The following is a 21,967-nucleotide window of genomic DNA, read 5'->3' on the forward strand; positions in this document are numbered from 1 at the left end:
GCCATTAGGAGAGAAAGGAGCCCATTATGATGAAAGGAGAAGCCGAGAACAAGAGTGCGAGGTGGAGGAGGAGGAGAAGGAGAAGGGCGGCAGTCGGTGTGTGTGTGTGTGTGTGTGTGTGTGTGTGTGTGTGTGTCTGTGTGTGTGTGTGTGTGTGTGTGTGTGTTGCCTCCTACATCATTGATTCCTTTAGTGAAAACACACACACACACACGGATGATAAAGCATTTATTTGAATGGTACTTGTTTAAGAAAGGAAGAAACCTTATGCCGACTTAATCAAAACAACAAAACGTCACATTCAGCTGTCAGTCTGTCATTCCTACTCTACCTTCATCTGCAGAAACACATAAATCTGCCTGTATGAGGAGAGGAAGAGCATGCAGATTATACCACACTGCGCTCGAGGGCTCTATGCATACGAATACAATTTGTGCATCTCCTTGTTTGTACGTGATACTTTTGTATCGATGGTTTCATTTGAGTCACATAAATAAGCTGCTGTATCTTCTAGTAAAACCTAACCTAAATGTCCTTATCTCGGCATGCAGACTGTGTAGACCCAATGTTAATGACAAAGCTGAACCCACTTCACACGTGTGAACCTGTTCGCCTTTGCTGAAGCCCCATATGAAGTGCGTGACTTCTGCTCCCTGCAGGGCATTTTCTTGTGTGCTGATACATTTCAACATCTGACGGTCTCCTTCAGTTGTCACTCAGCGCGTTTCTACAACCTGCAGCATGCCGCGGAAAAGTCAGATATTAAAACTCTGCCCGTTGGCTCAGTTTAGTTACTGTAGCCACATGCGCTCGATATCGAATGATGTAAACAAACCCCATTTTCTTTACCTGACAACAGCTTCTTGCTGCTCTGTGACTTAAGTCGGTACTAATCGTGAATCGTGGACTGTAAATAAAGATGTACGTAGCCTCCGTGACGTCACCCACAGGTTTCTGAAGAGAGTTTTTTCTTTTTTTTTAGCTCAGAATGAGTTGCTCCACCGTTGTCATCTTGGCAGTGCCTGACTCCGCCCCGTAACTCCCAGCCAATCCAAAAATGGGCAAAGAAGTGGGGCGTGTGTGAAGCCTAGACTTCTGTTCATGCCAGCTCACCCGCCTGTCACTCAAAGCAACCACACCCTCAGTTATATTTAATTTTAAACCTTAATACAGTCAAGATAAAGCAAGTTAAACAGGACAACCACCAGACAATAACTCCATGGAATTTTTACAACATTATTCTGCAGTTTTCATCAACACAACTGCCAACGTGCGCTCGGAAAACCACACGGCCACTTACTTCTTCCTTGGTGTGTGTGTGTTTTATAATCTGTGTGGCCCTTATGGGGAGTCAGCGAACGCATCATCTATGAAACAGTATGATGTGACACCTAGAGGCTCGGCTGGATAATACAGACATCTACAGTACATTTTCTGACCGTCGAACTGGAAATTAATTGATAATCAATGAATCATTGACAGCCTTTTCAGTGCCATCCTCAACTTAACAGTGTTAGCTTCACTGCTGGTAAGATGAATTCTGAATTCAGCAACATCCGCCCTTAAACTTTAAACTTTGATGAACTCGTCACTTTTCGTGCATTTCTTCCTCTCGCCTGTTTCCAGCTTCAGAGCCTCTCGCCAGTGTTCGCCCCCGCACTGTGTCTCTCTAACTCTATCTGTCTTTCCCCATCCACTTGTCCATCTCTCAGTTTTAGTTTTTCCTGACTCTACCATTCTTCATTTTTCCATTTATCTTCCCCGCTCTCCCTCTTGCAATCCTCCCATCTGTCTCAGCAGAATCTGAGGCCCAGATGTTTACCTGCCTCTCCACTCGCCACACTTCCTTTTCCTTCTGATTCTGCTTGTAGTCTGAATCCTTGTGGGGCAGAGGGATATGGCAAAAACTATAATTATCGATATGTACATTTAATACTTTTAATGAGGAAGGAAACACAAACTTGTTTGTTTATGAGTGAACTCCACAGGCCTCCTTTTAATTGAAGCTTAGGGGGGGGTATATTCAGTTTGGGATGGAATCCTAAATAAACCAAACAATAGTTTGTTACAGCTGAAATCTGAGCCATTTCTAAATCACGGATGTTTTGTGATAAGCGTTCGCCAAAGTCTATCTCTCCTCAGATTCGCTCAATTTTATGTTTCCAAACACGTGTTGTTTTTATTCTCCTGTTTTTTGCCTCCGCACGTGTCGGCTACATAACCCCATTGCTGTAGCCTAATAGAGCGAGTGTGCAGATGAGGTTTGACCCAAATGCAGAACAGATACATTTGATTATCGAGATTGTCTTATCTCCCAGCCCCAGTGTTCAGGAATATCTGTGAATCTGCTTCATACTGAGTCACTCGCAGGCTGCAGTAAATGTGAAGTTAGTGTTGAGAGGTTTGGTCTCTGACACAACACATACAGTTTAGTGGAAATGTGGAAATATGGTCGAGCAGATCCTGTTGAAATAAAGGTTATAATCCAAACGCTTTAACAAGGTTTTGACAGACGGTTAGATCTTCCCTCTGTAAATAAAACGGAAAATAAAACCCACAATCCACAGCCTCTGCTTCCTGAAACCAATTTGTCTTTATTAAATCTCCATTAGGTCCTTTTTATAGTCTCATTGTTGCTGATTCATATTTTTATTGGACAGAAGTATTTCTTCTTGTTACAAGCCTGTAATGCATTCAGGTTTAATTCCTCCGCCATCGAGGTCGGAAGGAAACGGTGCGTTGATTTTATTATTGTCTCCCACTTTAGTGCTTTGAGATGGGATAGCTTCTACAGCCACACAGGCTACTCTTATCTCTTGGGGGGGGGGGGGGGTAAATGTCAGCTGTGATTAATCCAAACCTCTCTGCTTCCACTGTTAGTGTGAAGGCAGTCAACCCTGCCGCCGCAGTGATGGCGGCGTTGCTTCAAAACACCAACTTTATCTATATTCTGCAGAGTCAAACAGGCAAAGGTTGGTTTTCATCCAAATAAGAAATAAAAATGTGGAGATCCTCAGCCAAAGGTTTGAGAATAATATCTGAAGTGTTAATGCTCAGACAAAAGTAAAGCGAGGAGCGTTCCCTCTCTGTCTTCAAGAATCTCCTGAAGACTCGTCTCTCCCGAGCGCACCTACTCTCCGAACTCCTCTAACACCGTAACATACCCAAAGAGCACTTGCTATGCACTTTCTGTGCAATTCTTCACCTGATCTCTTCTGGCACTCACTGAATAGATGTAGCACTTAGCACATACACCAAGGTCTCCTGCAGCACCGGAGCTTTAGTGATGTCCCTCACTCGTAAGTTGCTTTGGATAAAACCATCTGCCAAATGAGAAAATGTGAAATGTAAAAGTAAAGTTGAACTGTGCATATCAACCATTATCTTTCTTTGGATACTGTGTATCTCCAGTATAATATAAACATGAACAACCACTTGTCAGGGCTTCGTGTCCATGTCCAGAATGGAAGGTTTGGATCAGCCGTTAAGTTCAGTACTAGATGTTTTGTTTTTTATTTAATGGCCACATCCTGAATCATTGTGGAGAAAGTTCGAGCCATTGATTGTTTTTGTTCACATCGTCCTTGTGATCTCCTCGGCTCCGACAGCTTCCGCTCATTATCTCATTTTTAGCACTCACGGTCGACCAAGTGCACATTTCCATGTCAGTGAATGTTTTTTTTTTTTTGGGGGGGGGGGGGGGGGGTCACGCTCTAACGCAGCTCACTCTTTACTCCCACACTCTTTCCTGTTTAGTGAGCACAGCTATGAGAGAAAATGAGACTTCGTATCGCCCCACCCCCAACGAAAAAACCACAGACCGCAACAGAAACGCTGCTTCTCCTGGCGCTGGAGAAGGCAGCAGAGCGTCGCTCGAACAACTGAGAGTTCACATCCACATTCAGTCTGACGCTTCATTACACGGCTCTCGTCTGTCTTCATTTCATGTTCAGATCATTTATTTAGATGATACAGCTTTGGACAGATTTATCTCTGTGTGAGTGTGAGTGGGTGTAATGTCTAATCTGAGGAGCAAAGTTTAAAAAATGTTTTAAAAAAGCTTTTATTTTCCACCATTTTCCTGTGTCAGTCTGTTCTTTTGGCTCTTTGTCAACCTTTGGAGCAGGAGAACGAATGTTACGTTCATGTAGAATAAAATGCTTCAAGCCTGATCACCATTTTGAATAATAAAAGCAAGCTGTTGAAGATTTTTCAATGTTGAGAGGGTCTGGATTTCCCTGGCAGAAATCTGACTTCACGGCGGTCCTCTCAGATCGCCTCAACCTCCTTCAATTATTCATGAAGGAGCCAGAAAACTACACAACACAGAACCTCTCTGAACAGTAAATAAACTAGCGGTTAAGTGACATTGTGTATTGGTGAACAAACAGACATCATAGTAAATCCCTCTACGCAAACAGATTGTCTCAGTATTGAAGTGATGTCTTCTGGTTTTATTTAATCAGAAAGTCTCTGAGATTAAGATCTTTTTTTTTTTTTTTCCCAAAGAGCTCTGAGAACAAACTACACATCTACGACATCGTAACAAGACAGTTCAGTCACGCAAAGCACCCGTCACCAATTACTGCTGTCACAAGTATTAATGAAAATGTCAGTGAGTAACCATCTTAAAAGTCTCTCAGAGGAGTGAGTGTCTCTAATTTCCATTTGCTGTGGCAAGGATCCATGATACTGGAAACCAGTCATCCCCAGTTTAGTACCAGCTGGTATGAGGAACTTTTAAAACCTGCCTGTAATGTGGTGCTGTACTGCTGTTCACTGAGGATGTTAAATATGGAGGCGACTTAAATATAAAAGGCCTTTTATAGAAAACAGTGATGACCATCTGACTTTTTCATAAAACTCATATCGATTGACAAAAACTTTGGTTGTGCTTTGGAAAATCAATACGCGGTCACGGTCGGCCACGGTATCAAAGTGATGGATGTAACACACAACATACTAACGATGTGCTCGAAGCTGTCGTCAAAGCTCATCTCATCAAAAGGTCAGTTTAGTTTCTGGAGCTTTTATGAGTGTTTTTAGGACTTCTCATTTATGTTGGTGCCAAAGTCGAACTTTTAACGTTCCAAGATCAAACATTTATTTAAGAAGCTCAACTTTTAAACCAACGAGGACGAGACATCTGGAGAGTCAAACTGTCGAACCCCCCACACGGTGCTGCTGGGACACCTTTTGATTGTCCGTGGCCGTCGTCATTGATTTCACCCTGTTGCTTCTCCAGTCTTTAAGTCTGTGACCAGGGGCTACTCTTAGGGCCTTACCGAGGAATTAAAAAACAAAGAGTTCATCTTCTGGGGAGCAGTAATGTGATCAGGGAATTTGCTGGGTTTTGATATCTCCCTGAGTTTGTTGGAAATAGGGTCCTGACACTGATGCTGGAGCGGCCGGTTTTGATTTGTTATTTGGGTTGTCATTGTGTTGATGCTGTTCAGCTGCAGGAGCTGTCAACATTTCTCACAATTTTTAAGAGTTTTATATTTGGTGGTATTAAAAAAAAAAAGAACACATTTAAGAAATCCAGTTCAGCTCCTGTGGGGAATATTTCATCATTATGTACATTTAGGGATTAGAGCTTGACTGATACTGGATTTTTTGAGGCCAAGAAATTTTATTTTTAAGTGTTTATTTATTGTTATTGTACATTTTACAGTTAAAAATCAACCTGTCAGTGCTCACTGGTGGACAAACTATGTAAATCTGAGTTTCACACAGCAGATTAAAATGGAGGGGCACCACCTCACTTGAAATATAAAGCATCTTTATTTTTATTTGATATAACATTTAGGTTTATTAAGCTTCAGGTAAAACAAACCATGAAACTACATCACACAGCAAAGGCTACATTGATGAGGAGAAGAGATGCATTGGTACCTGATTCACCTTCTTTTCTAACCAGTTTCCTGGGAGACTGTAATGTAAACACTGTTTTTTAGATGACCTTTCTCACAATTGTTGTCTCTTATTGTTCAAAAAATATGTTGATAATGATAACATGAATGGATCTCTTGGACTCTAGAAGTGATTGGTGAATTGTAAAAGCATTAACTGATAATTGAATAATGAAAACAGTCTCTGTGTCCTGTCCTTGATTGTTTTATTTAATGTCTGAGTGCAGTCGAGGCATTAAGTGTATTTCAGTCGGGCACATCCTCTCCTCCCCATCAAGTTGATTTTCCAGCATAAAGAGCCCTGCTGTCGACTCGGGCCGTGTCTGTCTGCTTTTTAAAGTCCATTTCCTGCTGCTCCTTAAAGACGCAAGTGTGAAATGAATGTTTCTTCTTCTCAGCGAGGGCACAAATGTTTTGGCTGCTTTATTGAGCCTCGGCTCGACGAGAAGCCGTGGAAGCCCAAAGCAATCTTAAGAATTTTAAGGAATCTCTTTTTACTGAGCAGCCGAGCAGCACTAATACCACGAGACAGCGGCAGCGTCGTCTCGGCTGACGGGCCGTGGGTGGACGGTAGAGAGTTTAGTTTTCATACAGATCAAGTACTTACAGAAGCCGCCACAGGCTGCTCCACTCTGCTCCCTCAACCTCTTTAAAAAGAAAATGGTGTGTTTGCAGGGGAAGCTGCAGGGAGCCATTTTCTGTCATAGAGGCTGATCGCACTCTGAGTTGTGGACCAGCGTGTCCTTCAGCCCCTGAACGCCCCTCGTGCACATGCTGATAATGATAATGTGCCTTTTATACTATAAGTTTGGTTGAAGCTGAATGAAAGCCAACCACAAAGCTAACAATATCACCGATTCTCCTACTGTTAGTTGCTATGCCAACTGTTGTAGTAATGATGGATCCATGAGGTGATTTCCACTTTTCTCCTGAGCTTTTATGTCCTTGAAAAGGAAATATTCTCAGGTAATCTTGGTCTAATGAAAACTTTAAATTGTTGTAACCTCACACGGGAAATTGAGAAAATGATTCCCTTGATATTACAAACACCATTCTGTAGTGTAGTCCCTGTTTTTATATGTTTTGTAAATCTGTAGCATTTATGTAAAATAAGGCTAAATTCAGGCTTCCACTCACCTGCAATTACAAATGACAAACAAGTGCTAATAGTTAGTTATTGATGATAAATAAATATTCTTTGTGAGTTTTATAGTCTGTAACTTTCCACTTCTGCATGATTTTAATTATGGTAATGATGAATTTCATTTGGTCGCCTTTTCAATGACATCACATCCCTTTTCTGCATGTGTTGGCGTTGTGGTTGTCTGCCCGAAGGGTCAGCATTGACTTTTTATCCAGTTTTAAGCTTCATTTTTTAAAGATACGCTTTTTCCAGCTTGTTCGTTTTGTATTTTAACCAGATGACGGATTTTAGTCACCATGCGTCTGAATCTGAAGTTATCAGAGGAAAAAAGCTGAGTAAATGTTAATAGCATTGGTGAAACACTGATTTTAAATATGAAAACGCCGTCTTTTGCTCTTGTTTTGATTGAGGCCGCTAGCGGCAGAAGTGACATCCTGTGTGTTTAAGTTAAGTCAATTTATTCATAGAGCCGATTTAAATGCAACAAACGTCGACCAAAGAGCTTTACAGAGAGATTAAATGATGGGATTAATTGATTGATGATTGCTATCAAATAAAAACACAGACATAAATTAATTAAGAAAAGCATAAACAGTCGTAACACAACGACATTGCACAGAAAACCAATAAAATCCAAAAGCAGAAAGGTGGATTGTGGTGAGTCGTGTTTTCATGATGACACAAGGCCAAAGAAAAGAGATGAGTCTTTAGGCAGGTTTTAAAAATATCAATGGAGGGGAAGATGTAATGGTGAGTGGCAAACTATTCCACAACAGCGGAAAATGCTCCATCACCTTTTGGATTTTAACTGGGAGCGTGGAATGGAGAGCAGTGATTGGTCAGCAGATCTCAGGGGTGTGGAGGTGGGATGAGCTGTTCAGAGATGTAATCCGGTTCCAGTCCATGCAGTGCTTTGAAATCAGTTCTCCCCTTGACTGGTAACCAGTGAAGGGAGGCCAGTACAGGGGAGGATGTGGTGTGTCCTCTCGCTGCCGTTCTGAACCAGAGATAAGACTGACTGACTGACTGACTGACTGACTGACTGAATAACAACTTTTCTAGCCTCCTGCTGATGCATTTAAGGACACACTGAGTGAGCTTTATAAACATTGTCACCAGCAGTGAAAAGTATACGTAGCTCATGGACTAAAATATGAAGAAGAAAGAAAGAAAACAAGACAGCAGTATTAACCTGCTGGAGTCCAGGTACACTCATTTAAATCCAGTATATCACATCACAACCAGACCTGGGTGTTGATACTGAAACTCGTACTAATGGTTCAGAGGAGACACAACAGGCTAACACCTCATGATGTCGGGCTTGGTGTTTTAAATTAATACCACTGCTGGTACAAAACCTGAGATACCAAAACAATCATTTTTCTCGACCTTACTTTGAGAAATATAGATTCTACAAAACTCTTTTTAAATTCATGGCTGAACGGCGCTGGGATTCTGCTTGGGGCCGTTTTTTAGATTCGAAAATAAATCATTATGTCTATGGAAACTATTCTTGAGTATTTTTTTAACTGTCTTGTAGCAGGAATATGGCTGTATGTGTATGTATGTTTACAGCACTGCAATGAACAGGCTATTCATTTTTTCTCATGTCATCGTCGCTATCTTTTGGACTAATTTGGCAGTTGATTGATAACAGTAAAACAACAACTCTGCATACACTGTTTAGAGACCAATGGAGGAACAAGCGCTGAAAAGTTTGAAACATGGGCGTATTGGCTTTAAAAGTTGTGCTTGGACTTTTACCAGACTGCGGTTGACAACTGAGGAAAGGGTGAGTAGATGATGTGTTCTTCTGGACCTTTCTAGTGTAACGTGAGGATTCACATTGTTCTTGTCTTTCTGAAAAAGGTCGCAATTTGTGCCACACCCAGCTCGTAGCCTACAGAGATAAATGTCACAACTTGAGTCTGTAATGTGCCATGTCTTTGCTGGAACATAACTTTAAAAGAATGACTTGTGTCTCTACATACTAGCTATGTTGAAAGACACAAACGTCTGATTGGTTGATTGTTTCTCCACCCTGTACAAATGGTCGTCAGTGAGCCCAGGACCAAACATCAGACTTATTCATCACAGAGTCACAGAATAAATGTGCGATGTGAGCAGTGATTCATTGGTCTGAAAGCAGGCAAACAATAACAGCCTCCACTCTTGTGTTGACTCTGGCTGCAGGTATTTTTCCCCCATTAAGCCAAAAGAGCATGAGTGAGGTCCAACTCTGATGCTGGGTGATAAGCTCTGGCTCACAGTCTGCGTTCCACTAAATCCCAAAGGTGTTGGATGGAGTTGAAGTCAGGGCTCTGTGCAGGCAAGACAAGTTCTTCCACACCAAACTAGGAAAATAATTTCTTTCTGTCCTCTCTCTGTGGACTCCTGGGAGTCCGTTATTGACACCTGAGAGTCTGTTATTGTCCAGAAGCACAACAGGGATTGCTGGCACCAACTTCGCCAACTTTCTTGGTGAATGGAGGCAGGAAACAGTTTTGAAAAGGTCAAAACAAGCAACCCAAAATCAGGGTCATGACTTGATGAAGACCACAAGCCAAAACATTTACATGGACACCTGGGAATCGATTAGTGTCTCTATAGGGACACCTGGGAGTCCATTTTGTCTCATATCATGTCCATTTACTAAAAAAACAAAGGGAGATTGTGTTGAATCGTCTTTGAAGCAGTTTTATGCAAATCAAGAGACAAAAGAGCAAATTCAAATGAAAACATAAAAGTTTTGTCACTATAAGAAGTTGTTGTACGACCTGCAGCTCCGACTACTTCATCTGCAAAGTCGTCCTCAGTCGGCGACTCTTTTGGACGCAGCGTGACCTTGGTCCTCTGGTCAGATGAGTCATGTTCTGGTCTAAACTTAGTGCTGCTTCTCTCAGCTGAATGTCGGCTCATTATAAACACACCTGGCCTCTCGGAGCTGCTACGGAGAATTTAATATGTGAATACAGACAATAAGCTGGACCGGGCCGGATCAGAGCCAACGCCACATGGTACCACCTTTATTCGCCCTGCCGTGTGTCCTCTGGTGTTTTCTCCCAATCTTCCAGCATTAGTCACTCTCTAATTTCTCTTTACACCTGCTTCCAAACACAAACGGTAGTAAACTCGGCTAAACTCTCTCACGTAGCTCTGAGAAAACACAGCTAGACTCGCGAGTACTTACCGTTGTTTTCCTCTGTCTCAATCTGCTAAACATCCAGGTCTCCGGAGACGAAATGAAACCCGGGCAGAGTCTATGATTCTACAAACAAAAATACTGTCTGTTTGGACTCATTGTTTGCTCCGTGCCTCAGTGGGATTTATATGATCTTAATTATAATTCATATTCAAATATAGAGTTTCTATGTACTTGGGAAGCGCTGCGGAAGATGGAGAGAACTAAATCGAAAACATACACCCAAAGAAAAAGAGGAGAGTTCTTCTTGTGGCCTTGATGCATTGAATTCAACTTAATGGAAGCTGATTTTCATTTAAAAGAATATAATGAGGTTACTAGTCAGATTATTTTTAGATTTTGCGTTAGAAAATCCTCCGGTCCTTTGACGGGATTCAGTGTTCTGCAACAATAAAAGCAGGTACATTCCCCCAAGTGATGATAGATGATTCATGTCTAGTAGAAGATGGTTGGCCAAGGGATGGAGGGCAATCTGAGGCTGAATGTATCAAGAATTTAATCTTTCTTCATTTTCTCTCCTTTTCATGCCTCCACGCCGGCGACAGCCAGGGCCTGAGGCATTATGTTTGACGTCCGTCCGTCACATTCCCGTGAACGCGATATCTCAGTAACGCCTTGAGTTTGAATTTCTTAAAGTTTGGCACAAACATTCACTTGGACTCAAGGATGGAGCGATGAGATTTTGGTGGTGAAAGGTCAATGGTCAAGGTCACAGTGACTTCACAAAACATGTTGTTTGGCCATAACTCACTAATTCAGACACTGATTATGACTCAGTTTAACCCAAATGTGTATCAGGATAAACATTAAGTGATGATATTTTGTATCAAATGATTAAAGGTTAACGTCACTGTGACATCATAATGTTCTGCAAAAACACCTCTGGTCATTATTCAGTGCTGTAACTCAGGAAGGAGAGACTGTGACCATATTTCCTGCTGGTTGGCGAAGGCGTACAACCATCAGGCGGTGATTCTAGTTGAAACATGCTTTGGCTTTAGTGTGATTCGTCTCTTGAGCTTAAACATTTTCAACTCATGCAGAGGTTCGCCACCAAGAGTGAATAAAGTCTGACTTCTGAGCCCATGTAAAATTCACTTTGTGTTCAGTCCAATCTCACTGAGACTAAGACGACTAAGTCTTTATATCTGAAGGACAATGGTTGTTAGTCAATTCCTTTCAAAATAACCCACAATAAGTGTTTTAAAAATCAATGTGCAGTTAGAAACAAGTTATAAACACAACATTTAGATATTCTCACCTTTTAAGTAGATGAGTCAAACCTGTCGTCTAGCAGTTACTTATTTATACGTCCAACAGTTACAGAGGAACATTATCATTCATTGGGAGTTGAGACAGTGTCAGGACAAATTCATTCTTTTTGTAAATAATCTGTCATCTCTCTTTTCTTGAAGTCTTTTCGTGGGTTTAATCTTTCACTTTTTCTTAACCTGATTCTTCGCGTCCTCAGATCTTGATACAGCGACAGAGGGACAGTAAAACCAAGTGAATTTCTTTTTTTTTTTTCAGTTCTTGAATTCACATAAATGAAAACGCCAGAGCTTTCTCCCATGTGTCAGTTTCAAAGCAACCTCCAGTTGTGTGGAAATCATTCTAGATAAAAGGATGAATCCAGTTATAATGAAATGCTTCTGTGGAAGTGGTGGCAGCTCTCCAGTCCTCCCAGTTAATCTCTCCACTCTTCCTGTGGACCTTCAGAGGAGGAGAGGCCTCAGGAGATCAGCTGTTAATCCACCCTGACACTGACTCAAACTTCACTCAGTAAATGGAGAAAATGGATTTTAAAGAAGCCACAGCTTATAGAGGATTCACTCTCTGAGACGTTCTCCTGCTCTCCAGCTATAATACAATTAAAGGTCATATATATGTGTATGTCCAGGCCTCATATCGACTGAACCATCCCTGTGTAAAGGCTTCAGTGGAATTTCTGAACAGAGTGAATCCGTCTGACACTCGACCAGTGAAGTGTTAGCTGATGAAAGTGAGGACAGATTTGTGTCGGAGCAGACTCGTCGTGACGGAGAGGAAAAACAAAAATGACAAACCCTCCAAAACCGAGTCCTTTGAGCAGCGTCTGAAGCATTGTCACCGCTCTGACTGTAAGTCTGGTGCAACATCGCCATCTGCTGATTGATTAAAACCTGCTGAAGTCTACACTGACTGACCAGAAAAATAGGAACACCTGCACAGATCACTGTGTGGAAGCTGGGCACCATCCTCTGCAAGTCTGACACACCCCTTTAGTAGAATATCAATAATATTTGCTGATGCATATAATTTACAAAATAATTAACGCTTTGTCTGAACAGTAACACAAACTGATGTGAAGGTTCTTTTCACAATATAAACATTATTATTTCCACAGTACATCAGATTGTCCTCTCAAATACAAACTACAAGGCATAACAAGCTCTTAACATCTGCAGACCGACTGATCCAGCTGTGCCATCGCCATCAAAATCTGACGTCTCAATTCCATAAAACTTCTTTCTTCGATTCCTCTCTCCTCACATCCTTTCCTTGCATCCTTTCCTTGCATCCTTTCCTTGCTACTTACATGAGAGGGACACAAACAGAGAAATGAGGAGACATTTAAGGCAAATGTCGGATGTTGTTTTTATGGCTTGTTCTGCTGCTGCAGGTTTAAACAAGGTTTTAAAGACAAATGACACAAGTTTCTGCTGCTGTTTTGACCTTGTCTTCTGTGCCTCTGCAGGACAGATTCTGGACATTTCTATTTTTTAATGTGTCGTGAATTTTTACCATTCCTTTGCAGCAGCTTCCTCACTGGAAACATTCATCTGTTGTGTCTGATTGTGGAGGCGGCTGTGGCTCAGGAGGGAGAGCAGGTGCTCCATTAATCGCAAGGTTAGAGGTTCAACCTGCGATTAATGTCGGACATGTCAGTATTTCTGAGCGGGAAGCTGAACCCCCAAATTGTTGCTGATGACTGCTGTCACCTTGGACGGCAGCTGAGAGACAATTGTCAAGAGCTTTGTCCTGACAGGGATGAAAAGTTGTTGTTTCTAATATTTAAATAATAATTTCTGATCTTTAATTAATGTTTTTTGTGTTTTGTTTTTGTAATTGTTCCTTCAGCCTGGAGCCTTCCTGAGGATCTACAACCTGCGAGCGATACCAGGATCCAGTAAGGTGCCCGGCCTCACCAGCAGCCAATCAGAGGAGGTGGATCACCTGGCTTTTCACCTGCACGGTGGGACGGCGTACGGCAGGGGGATCCGGGTTCTTCCAGAAACGAGCCCCGACGTGCAGGAGCTGAAGAGGTACAGCAGGAGATGAGGGACAAAAATACTGAGGCTAAAAATAAAGACATTGTGGAAAACTTTAACGAGGAACTTTTGGAGGAAAACAAAAGTTTGGAAGAAGATTTAAAACTGCGGTGAAGCATCAAATTCAGGATTTAATCCAGGTTTAAGATCAACCCTCGCCGACACGTCCCTCTCTCTGTTTTTATATGTAGATGTTTGAATGAACGAGAATAGCAGTATGCGATTCGGCTCACTGGAACTATTCACTGTATTTCTGTTTGTATGTGGTGGTGATGTAAAAGCGTCTTCCTGTTCATGTGTCTGTAGAACCCTTCAGGCCTTCTCAGAGGATCACGAGGACAGACTCTCCGATTTCAGCGACTCGGAGTTGTTGGAGGTCTGGAGCACGCCGCCAGAGTCGACCAAGGTGAAACAGCTCTGTAAGTTAAACTCTCTGGTGTCCTGACCGATCAGCAGCTGCAGTTCCTCTCACGACCACTAGACGCTGCTCCCGCATCAACTCTGATCAGCTGATTAAAGGAGACTCCAGAGGCGGCTCAGCCATTTAGTCCAGAACTAATAACACTCTCATCAGCTTCTAGCTCTACTTTGTCATAGTGCTATGTATATTGAATATTAGCATGCTAACATGTTAAACAAGTGGTGGAGTAAATAAGCATTATACCTGCTAAACACATTAGCATTCTGACTTAGCTCACAGCATCACTGTGCCTACATACTCACTGTGGCATGGGAGACGTGTGCTGCTCTTTAACAGGTGTGTGGCAGTTAACCAGAAGCTCATTTGCCAAACCAACCATTTAATCCTCATCCATGAAATCTCCTCTCTTCTAAAATCTAAAAATACTGCTGTAAAACAGCTCTGATGAAGCAGAAATCTCTCCCTGCTGCTAGCATGACTGTAGACTCTCAGGTTTGAGCGCTAAAGCTAGTGACAGCAGATGTTTTCTCTCCCTTCATGCTGTTCATGTTAGCCGCTTGCTTAGTATTAGCATGTTGCACTAGCACTGTGAGCATTTTATCGTGCTGACAATTAGCATTTAGCCCAAAACGCCACTATGTGTGTAGAGCCTCGCACAGCTGCTAGCATGGCTGCTGAAAACAAAAATATTTCCATTGTGTGACTAAGATGGATGGATGATGGATGGATGGATGATGGATGGATGGATGGATGTTGCAGGGAGCTGCCTCCGCTAGCAGTTCCTTCTAAAAGCCCACGCTTCACTGGGGATAAGATAAAGAGTTTGCGGACAGACAGACACATTAGAAAGGGTTGTGTCTGTGTTCAGACCTGCAGGCCTGAGGTCTGTTGTGTAACTCTTGAGTGGACTGAACATTTGAGACACAGTTTCTTTGCAATAAAAGCACAAAACTTCTTCTTTTTTAATGTACTACTACATTAACAAACAGTTTGGCAGTAAATCAGTTTAAAGCAGGTGAAGAAAGACGAGGAGAAAACATCATCTTGAATTCATTGATACAATTATTATACAGAACATACTGTGTATCTCAGGTCCAGTTTTAAAACTTAATTTATTTCCGTATTTGTTCTCCGCCTGTGAAAGGTTCTTGTTCGCACAGTATTTATATATTTTGATCTGCTGTGAATTTTCCTACATCCTCAGTTTAAAAAAACATTTGTAACAAGAGAACTGATCAATTTTATTTCAGTTAAACCAAACTTTCAGCATCTTTTACCAGCTGTAAATCTGTGGATTTATGTCTGCTCAGTAGCAGGAGGATGTTTACAGCGAATGTGATGACTCTGCACAGTCGCTGAGGGATATGTGAGCTGGAGCAGCAGCAGAGTCTGTTTGCTTGTTTTAAGTCTTTCTAATAAAAACGCTCAGATCGCATCAGATGACTTTGTGTTTTCTGCAGCAGCTCAGCGGTCCTCAGTTTGTTTACCGGCTCTGTCTCTTTGTCTCTTTCAGGTGCTGAAACCGTGAAGTGCTGCACAGGTACGAAACACAACACTGCAGCCAATCAACGGGTCACGTTCAGCAAACAAAATGTCACTCATTGTCTGTTTCCCTCAGTTTGACATAAATTTAAAGACTCAACGGTCTGTGTGGATCAATCGACTGATAGTAAACTGCACTTCTACCATTTCTATTTCTGTGCTTTCTCTTGTTTCTCAGTGATTCTGGATTTCTAGGAAAATCCTGCAAAGTGGGTCAAAGTCATGGAGTCTGATAAAGTCTGAGAAAGTCAGAAATATTCAAAGAATTTGGTAAAAGACGGAGCGTCCAATAACAGAGCAACAGTAGATACGGAACCCAAACATGGCGTTTAATTCTACCAGTATTGTTCTATGATTTTAGGCCGTTCGCTGTAAATTGTGCAGACCAGAGTCTAAATCTTTCCAGAGGTTGATGGACTGGTAAACATCTGTCCTTCATACTGTTCAGAGGTCTGCACTCTGAAGCAGGATCTGAGGTTATCAAGGTAACTTCGGGGTTTAACTCTGGGTTTTCCAGTCCTGCGACGGTGGTTCACTTGCTGCCGGGGTAAATCGCCATGGTAACTGACGCTGAACTTCCGGCGCAACTTCAGAGGATCAGAGGAGGAGACTCTGTGACCAGAACTAGAAATAAAAACTAAACCCTTTGATGGTTTTACGCTGTGAAATATTTCTTTGAACACTTCAGTCGGACTGACCTCTCTCTTCATCTGCAGCTTTAACTTTTACTCTTTCATCTGCTTCACGTGTTCATGACAGTTTGTTCATCATCAGACAAAGGAGCCAAAATACTCATTATTCATGTTTCTGACGAGGTTGATTATAATTGAAAAGTCTTTCGCTCGTAGCCGGATTGGTGAATCCGGGGTTAACTGAGCCAGTTGATAACCAGCTTTGTAGACAAGGAAAAGTTCTCCTGAGCGTGTTGAACCTGCTGCTGAAGTTCCTTCTAAATGATGGTCAGTGCTCCAGGTCGTGGCGTGTCCGGTATTCGCAGCGTAACAGATGCTGCGACGCGACAGACTGTTCTCCACAGCATTTTAAAGCTTTGGAGGTTGATGAAAGTCACTCTGCTTGTGTTTATCCTGTGTTTTTTTTTCTCAGAGAGAAGCTGCAGTCACGACTTGCAGCCGGTGACGCTGTCCAAGGTGAAGCGGTCCGGTCCAGGTCGAGTTCACCACGTCCGGGTCCAGCTGAGATCCTACGAGCCCCACGCACTCCACCAGGCTCTGAAACTCTACTGCAGCAAGTGCTCATCCATGTAGGCACACACACACACACACACACACACACACACACACACACACACACACACACACACACACACACACACACACACACACAGAGGAAATGTCCAATCTGGTGTTTTCTAGTTTTCTTCTGTCGCTTGTTTTGAATTAAACGCCTGAAGTTAAATATGATTCAACCGAACGTCTTTGTGATGTAGAAATGTAAAGCTTTTGTTTTATCGAGTGCAGTTTACAGAAACTAATCATTTACAAACATGTTCATCAAACTGCAGCCGGCTCAGTTCGAGAGTAAACAAACACAGATTCGACTGTGGCACAACAGGAGACAAATGAATTATTACATTTGTGCTTATTTACTTTTCCTCCTCTCTCCCCTTCACACTCATCTGTAAACATCGGCTCGTATAGGGAGCAGCAGAGATAAGGATTGTTGTCGAGTTGTCAAATATAATAAAATGTGTGTTTTCCCTCTGACTGGATGCTCTGATCTCAGGCTGGATGTTCCAGATGATGAACTGGTCTCAGGTCTGTTCTCTGAGGCGAACAGCGACTCCGGACCCTGCAGTCCTCCGCCGTGGTTGCTCTCCGGGAAGGTTGACGCCCCCGGAGACGCCCCGGGATCCGCGGACCGATCTCTGACCGTCCACTTGTCCTCCGAGCTCCTGGCCGAGGGTAAAACCAAAGAGCTCCTCTTCCTCATGGGTGAGAATCTTCATCAGCTGATCATCAGGCTTTTTTATCCTCAAACCAGACACCTGGTGACGGAGCTTCTGGGGTTTTGCAGGTTCGACTCTGGAGGAAACGTGTCGACTAACGGCCGGCTACCAGAACATCGTCCCCGTGAGGCCGTCGGGAGGTCACCTGGCTCTGCTCGACCTGTCTGCACCTTTCCTGTTCAGGGGCAGGAGGAGATACTACGGGTCAGAGACCAGCTTCTAACAAAACCAACAAAGATTTATGATGAAAATCCCTTTGAATTGATTTAAAGAGTAATGTTGTGGTGCATGTACTGATCAGCTGATTACACAGATACTGAGGCTTGTATTGGCTGATTTGTGGCTGATACACTGGGACCTTTAACGTGAAGGAGTCTCAGAGAATCAGGCAACTGAAAGATCAAAGTCGACTGAGTCAGGATGAGGAAAGATCAGCTCTCACAGTTTTCACTTTTAATTTCGTTATCTGAGTCCGTCTACGTAGCAGGTTCGTTTTTTCGTTTTAATTAAAAACAAAAAAACAGGTGAAAACCAAGAAAATGATCGATTGTTTCGTTTTAAACCAAAAACAAACAAAAAAAATAATGGTCACGGAAGTAAAGGTCAATATTACAAAATAAAAGCCAAGAGGATGTAATGGCCGTTCTATAAAGTAACATCATGCAAGCACAGACAGATAAAGATCTTGTTTCTGCTTTGTATTAAGACTATATTATATATAGAAAATATTTTATCTAAAAGTGTGTGATATATTATTTACTTGCGTAGCCTGAATTAATAGCCTGATTCATTTATATGTGGAAATAGACTGTGATTCTTTCCCTTGTTCAACCTTTTACTAAATCAGTTAATATTGAACTCCATGATCAAGCTGATGTTCACTTTTATGGCGTTTTTTCGGTTTAAAACGAAAATACGAACTGCCTGAATGTACATTTATTTATCTGCGTCCAGGCGTTTTAAACGTCTCATGTGTTGGTTTAAACTGATTCATCTGTCTCTCTCTGAGCGACGGTCTGGAGCCGACTGAGGATCATGTGCAGAACAAACGTTCAGATTTGAGTTTGAACGTTCATTGTTGATTCTCTATAGAGGTCGGCGGTAACGTCTCTGCTTCAAAGTAAAGGTTTAGAGTTCATCCCTGACCTTGGAGACCTGAAGTTTATGAAATCACAAAGAGAAGATCTCCTTCTTATGAAGCCATAAACTGAGCTGTGGAGTCTCATTGCTCCATCTGTGGGGATGATGGCGAGATACAGTTGGTTATATTTCAAATTAAAAGGCCCTGCTGTGAGCCAGAGATGTGGATCTGTGGATTCTCTTTATGACTTCCTGTCTTTGTTTTAGATGTAAACGTTGCTCTGACGCTGCAGTGAGGGAGCCGAGCACTGAGGGAGTCGAGGTGATCGATGAGAGGATGATCGCAGAAGGTGAGACGGTTCGGTCTGAGACTGACAGTGATATGTGAGTGTTGTGACTTCAGCTCCTTCTCTGTTCAGTTATTGTAGAAAACACTTTCTTTTTCTGTCAGATGAAGTCAAAGTCAAAACTTGTGCCTGTTCTCTGGTTGCAGTTATTTTAATTTGAGGATTTGCAGATTTTCTCAGTTTTATATCATTTTGAACTGAACATTTTGGACTCGAATCAAAACATTTGAAGACTCATGGGAAATTGTGCTGAGCTTTGTGGTATGAATCAATAATAAAAACAGGCAGCCATGCTTTTCTAACATTAAACCTCTGCTCATATCTGCAGGACGCCAACATTACTCTCTCCCAGTTTATGTTTGTGTCCTTTCCCCCTTTTTTGTCCTGATTCAGCAGCTTGTAAAAGTTCCTTGAACGTCACCTGGCTGGTCTCAGGTCTGTTCCAGCCGCAGCTTTTCCCTCTGAAATAAATCACAGGGGTGTTAATGTCTCTGCTCCTCTGCTCCGCAGCTCTCGGCGTTCAGCTGCTGCAGTTCGTCCTGCTGATGAAGCTCGAGCTGCGCGACGCCACCGACACGCTGCACGTCTTCCTGTGGAGAGACGCAGTGAGTTTTACGTCACGTTTAACGTCCCGATCGCTCTGGATCAGATCCAGGAGGAAGGAGAAAAACAACGCTGTGTCTGAACTTTTACTGAAATGTGTGATGAGAGCATTTTAGTGTAGTTTGTTCACAGAACTGCAGGTGAAACAAAAGGTTAAAAAAAAACAAGAAAATAATGTGATGTTCGAGGTGAACGTCGCTTCTGGTCTGTAAACTCAGACTCGCTTTATTTGTTGTCTCTTATCTTATGTATCTTTTAATCAGGAGCTGTTCTTCAACGTGTCAGCGGATGACGTAGCAGCCAATCAGGAGGCTCAGAATATCATCCACCAAACCATGGACACCCTCTGTCCTCCGGGGGGCGGCACGGGTACACCTGTCATCCTCACACACACACCTGGATTAAAGAGTTTATCTTTCTTTGATACTTCAGTGTGAAGTGAAAAGGTGCAGGTGTGACGTTGGGTTTGTGTTTGCGTGTCCTCAGGTGAGCGTCCGTGGCTCGACTTGTGTCTGACGTCATACCGAGCAGAGGACGACGCGGGACAGAACCAAACCTGCTACCAGGTCGGCCACACCACCGTCACCAAACCCTCCTCCACGCGGTCCGAACCCGGCCCCGCCTGAACCACCACCAAAAAAAACAGTTTCTATTTGTTTTTATTTCACCTGCGTTCTGGTTTTTATCTGGTTTTTATTTATTGTGTAAAAGAAAATAAATGTTCATTAAAATGTTGCTTCGGAAATGTATAAAACTGCTGAGTATGGAGACTTTTAAAAATCTGGCTACGACTTTCAAAATAAAAGACTGAATATTGACTTAATGAGGTTGTTAACATTTGTGTATTTGATCTGCTGAGAGGGAACCAGCGGCTCAGTTTATCTGTAATCAGGATTTTTTTTTGTCTCAGAATAGTTTTATTCACTCATTTATTTTTTGTGATTTGCGCCTTAACTATTAGCAGGTGTTCACATGGGGCTTTGTCGGTGGCGGCGTGTTGCTTCAGGAACAGCTGAGACATGAAATATGATCCATCTCAAACCTTTACAGGACAAACACAGTTGCTTGGCATAGTCTCCCAGAATAACCTGACTCAAACGTCAGCCATAAAAGATTTAAAAAATATTATTATTTCATTCTTTCAATGTATGCATTTAAATCTTTTCCATCATAAAATATTTAGAGGTGATTTATTACACCCCGGATGAATGGACAACGATGGATGTATCAAGGGACATGAAGCTCTGCGGGATCAGGAGACCTCTGCAGTAAGAAGACGGTAAACCCAGTGTAGAACTTGTTTCAAGGTAAAAGTGTGAATTCATTTTCTGTCACTGTTCATCTTCAGAGAACTTTTCAGAAGTGATCTGTGACGCTGCGGCGCCATCTGCTGGTCATCTGACAGCTGACAGCTGGGACGGCTCTCTCCTCCAAGGCCAAACAAACAATCAGGCACGTTGACTGAAATACTGATGTAAGTGTTCCTGAATGTTGCTGCTGCCACTGTGTGAGACGCAGATTTAGATAATTTGCACAAACACCATAAATATGTCTGATTTTCTACATGAAGATCCAAGAAACTGACAAACGTGTGTTTGATGTTCCTACCTCCGCCTCTTTAACCAGATCTGCACTAAAGTCTACTGGCTTGTTCCCCGGCCCGTGCACCTCCTTGGTGGAGGTAATGAGATGCAGCAAAGGGAACTAGAAATCTTTGTATTTATTCCTTTAAATGTACTTATTTGTATTTCCTTATGTCTTCATGTTCTTCCCTCAAAGCTGGAGGAGGAAGACCAGCTGACTCTGATGAATGTTGTGTTTATCTGACTAAAAACTCCTGGTGTCTCTCTCTCTGTTGTCACCTCAACCTGTTTCTCTCCAGAGGACTGATGTTGGAGCCACATCTGCAGAGAGAGCGAGAAGAGACCGGAGAGAGGCAAACTTCAGACTGAAACTACTGAAGGCCACCGACCCCGAGAGACCAAGTATCTGGACACAAACACAAACATCACAGACGAATTCAAAAACTTTCCCTTTCATCGTTACCAAATCGTTTTTAAAAAGAGAAAACTTGCGAAAATAAAATCTCAGCCAAAAAGCTGGAACCACTTTAGGTGGTAAAACCTGTCAGTGAGAAACAAATCCAGCACCTTCAGATGAGTTCAGGGCAGCAGGACAGCGCTGCTGTAATACCCAGACTTGATACTAGATGGCAGACAAGGTGAACTTCCCTTTAACACAAGAGACGCATCAAACTTTCACTGGGAGATTTCTAGTGTATTTCTGTTTTGGATGAACTGAATGATGCTGCAGGATTATTCAGTTTAATGAAATAATAGTAAAGAGTTTGTGGCTGTTTAACGAGGCTTTGGTGCAACAACAGATTCATGTTGTACAACAACGAATGCACACACACACATTATTTATACTAAAGGAAAT

General features: G+C 42.4%; 1 protein-coding gene across 2 annotated transcripts in view; it reads left to right on the forward strand.

The window, feature by feature from the left end:
- Positions 1–20,335, forward strand: part of pot1 (protection of telomeres 1) — a 59,489-nt gene extending 39,154 nt beyond the window's left edge. For both annotated transcript variants that reach the window (XM_022764594.1, XM_022764595.1), the window contains exons 11-20: positions 13,379–13,563; positions 13,876–13,988; positions 15,504–15,530; positions 16,637–16,793; positions 17,276–17,484; positions 17,567–17,702; positions 18,846–18,928; positions 19,436–19,530; positions 19,792–19,897; positions 20,015–20,335. In XM_022764594.1, coding sequence (XP_022620315.1) covers positions 13,379–13,563; positions 13,876–13,988; positions 15,504–15,530; positions 16,637–16,793; positions 17,276–17,484; positions 17,567–17,702; positions 18,846–18,928; positions 19,436–19,530; positions 19,792–19,897; positions 20,015–20,154 — 1,251 coding nt within the window. In that variant the 3' untranslated portion in view covers positions 20,155–20,335. The remainder of the gene's footprint in view (positions 1–13,378; positions 13,564–13,875; positions 13,989–15,503; positions 15,531–16,636; positions 16,794–17,275; positions 17,485–17,566; positions 17,703–18,845; positions 18,929–19,435; positions 19,531–19,791; positions 19,898–20,014) is intronic.
- Positions 20,336–21,967: the final 1,632 nt, after the last annotated feature.

This window comes from Seriola dumerili, unplaced genomic scaffold, assembly GCF_002260705.1.
Source record: "Seriola dumerili isolate Sdu_G_001 unplaced genomic scaffold, Sdu_1.0 BDQW01000550.1, whole genome shotgun sequence".
In the NCBI taxonomy this organism is placed as follows: Eukaryota; Metazoa; Chordata; class Actinopteri; order Carangiformes; family Carangidae; genus Seriola; species Seriola dumerili.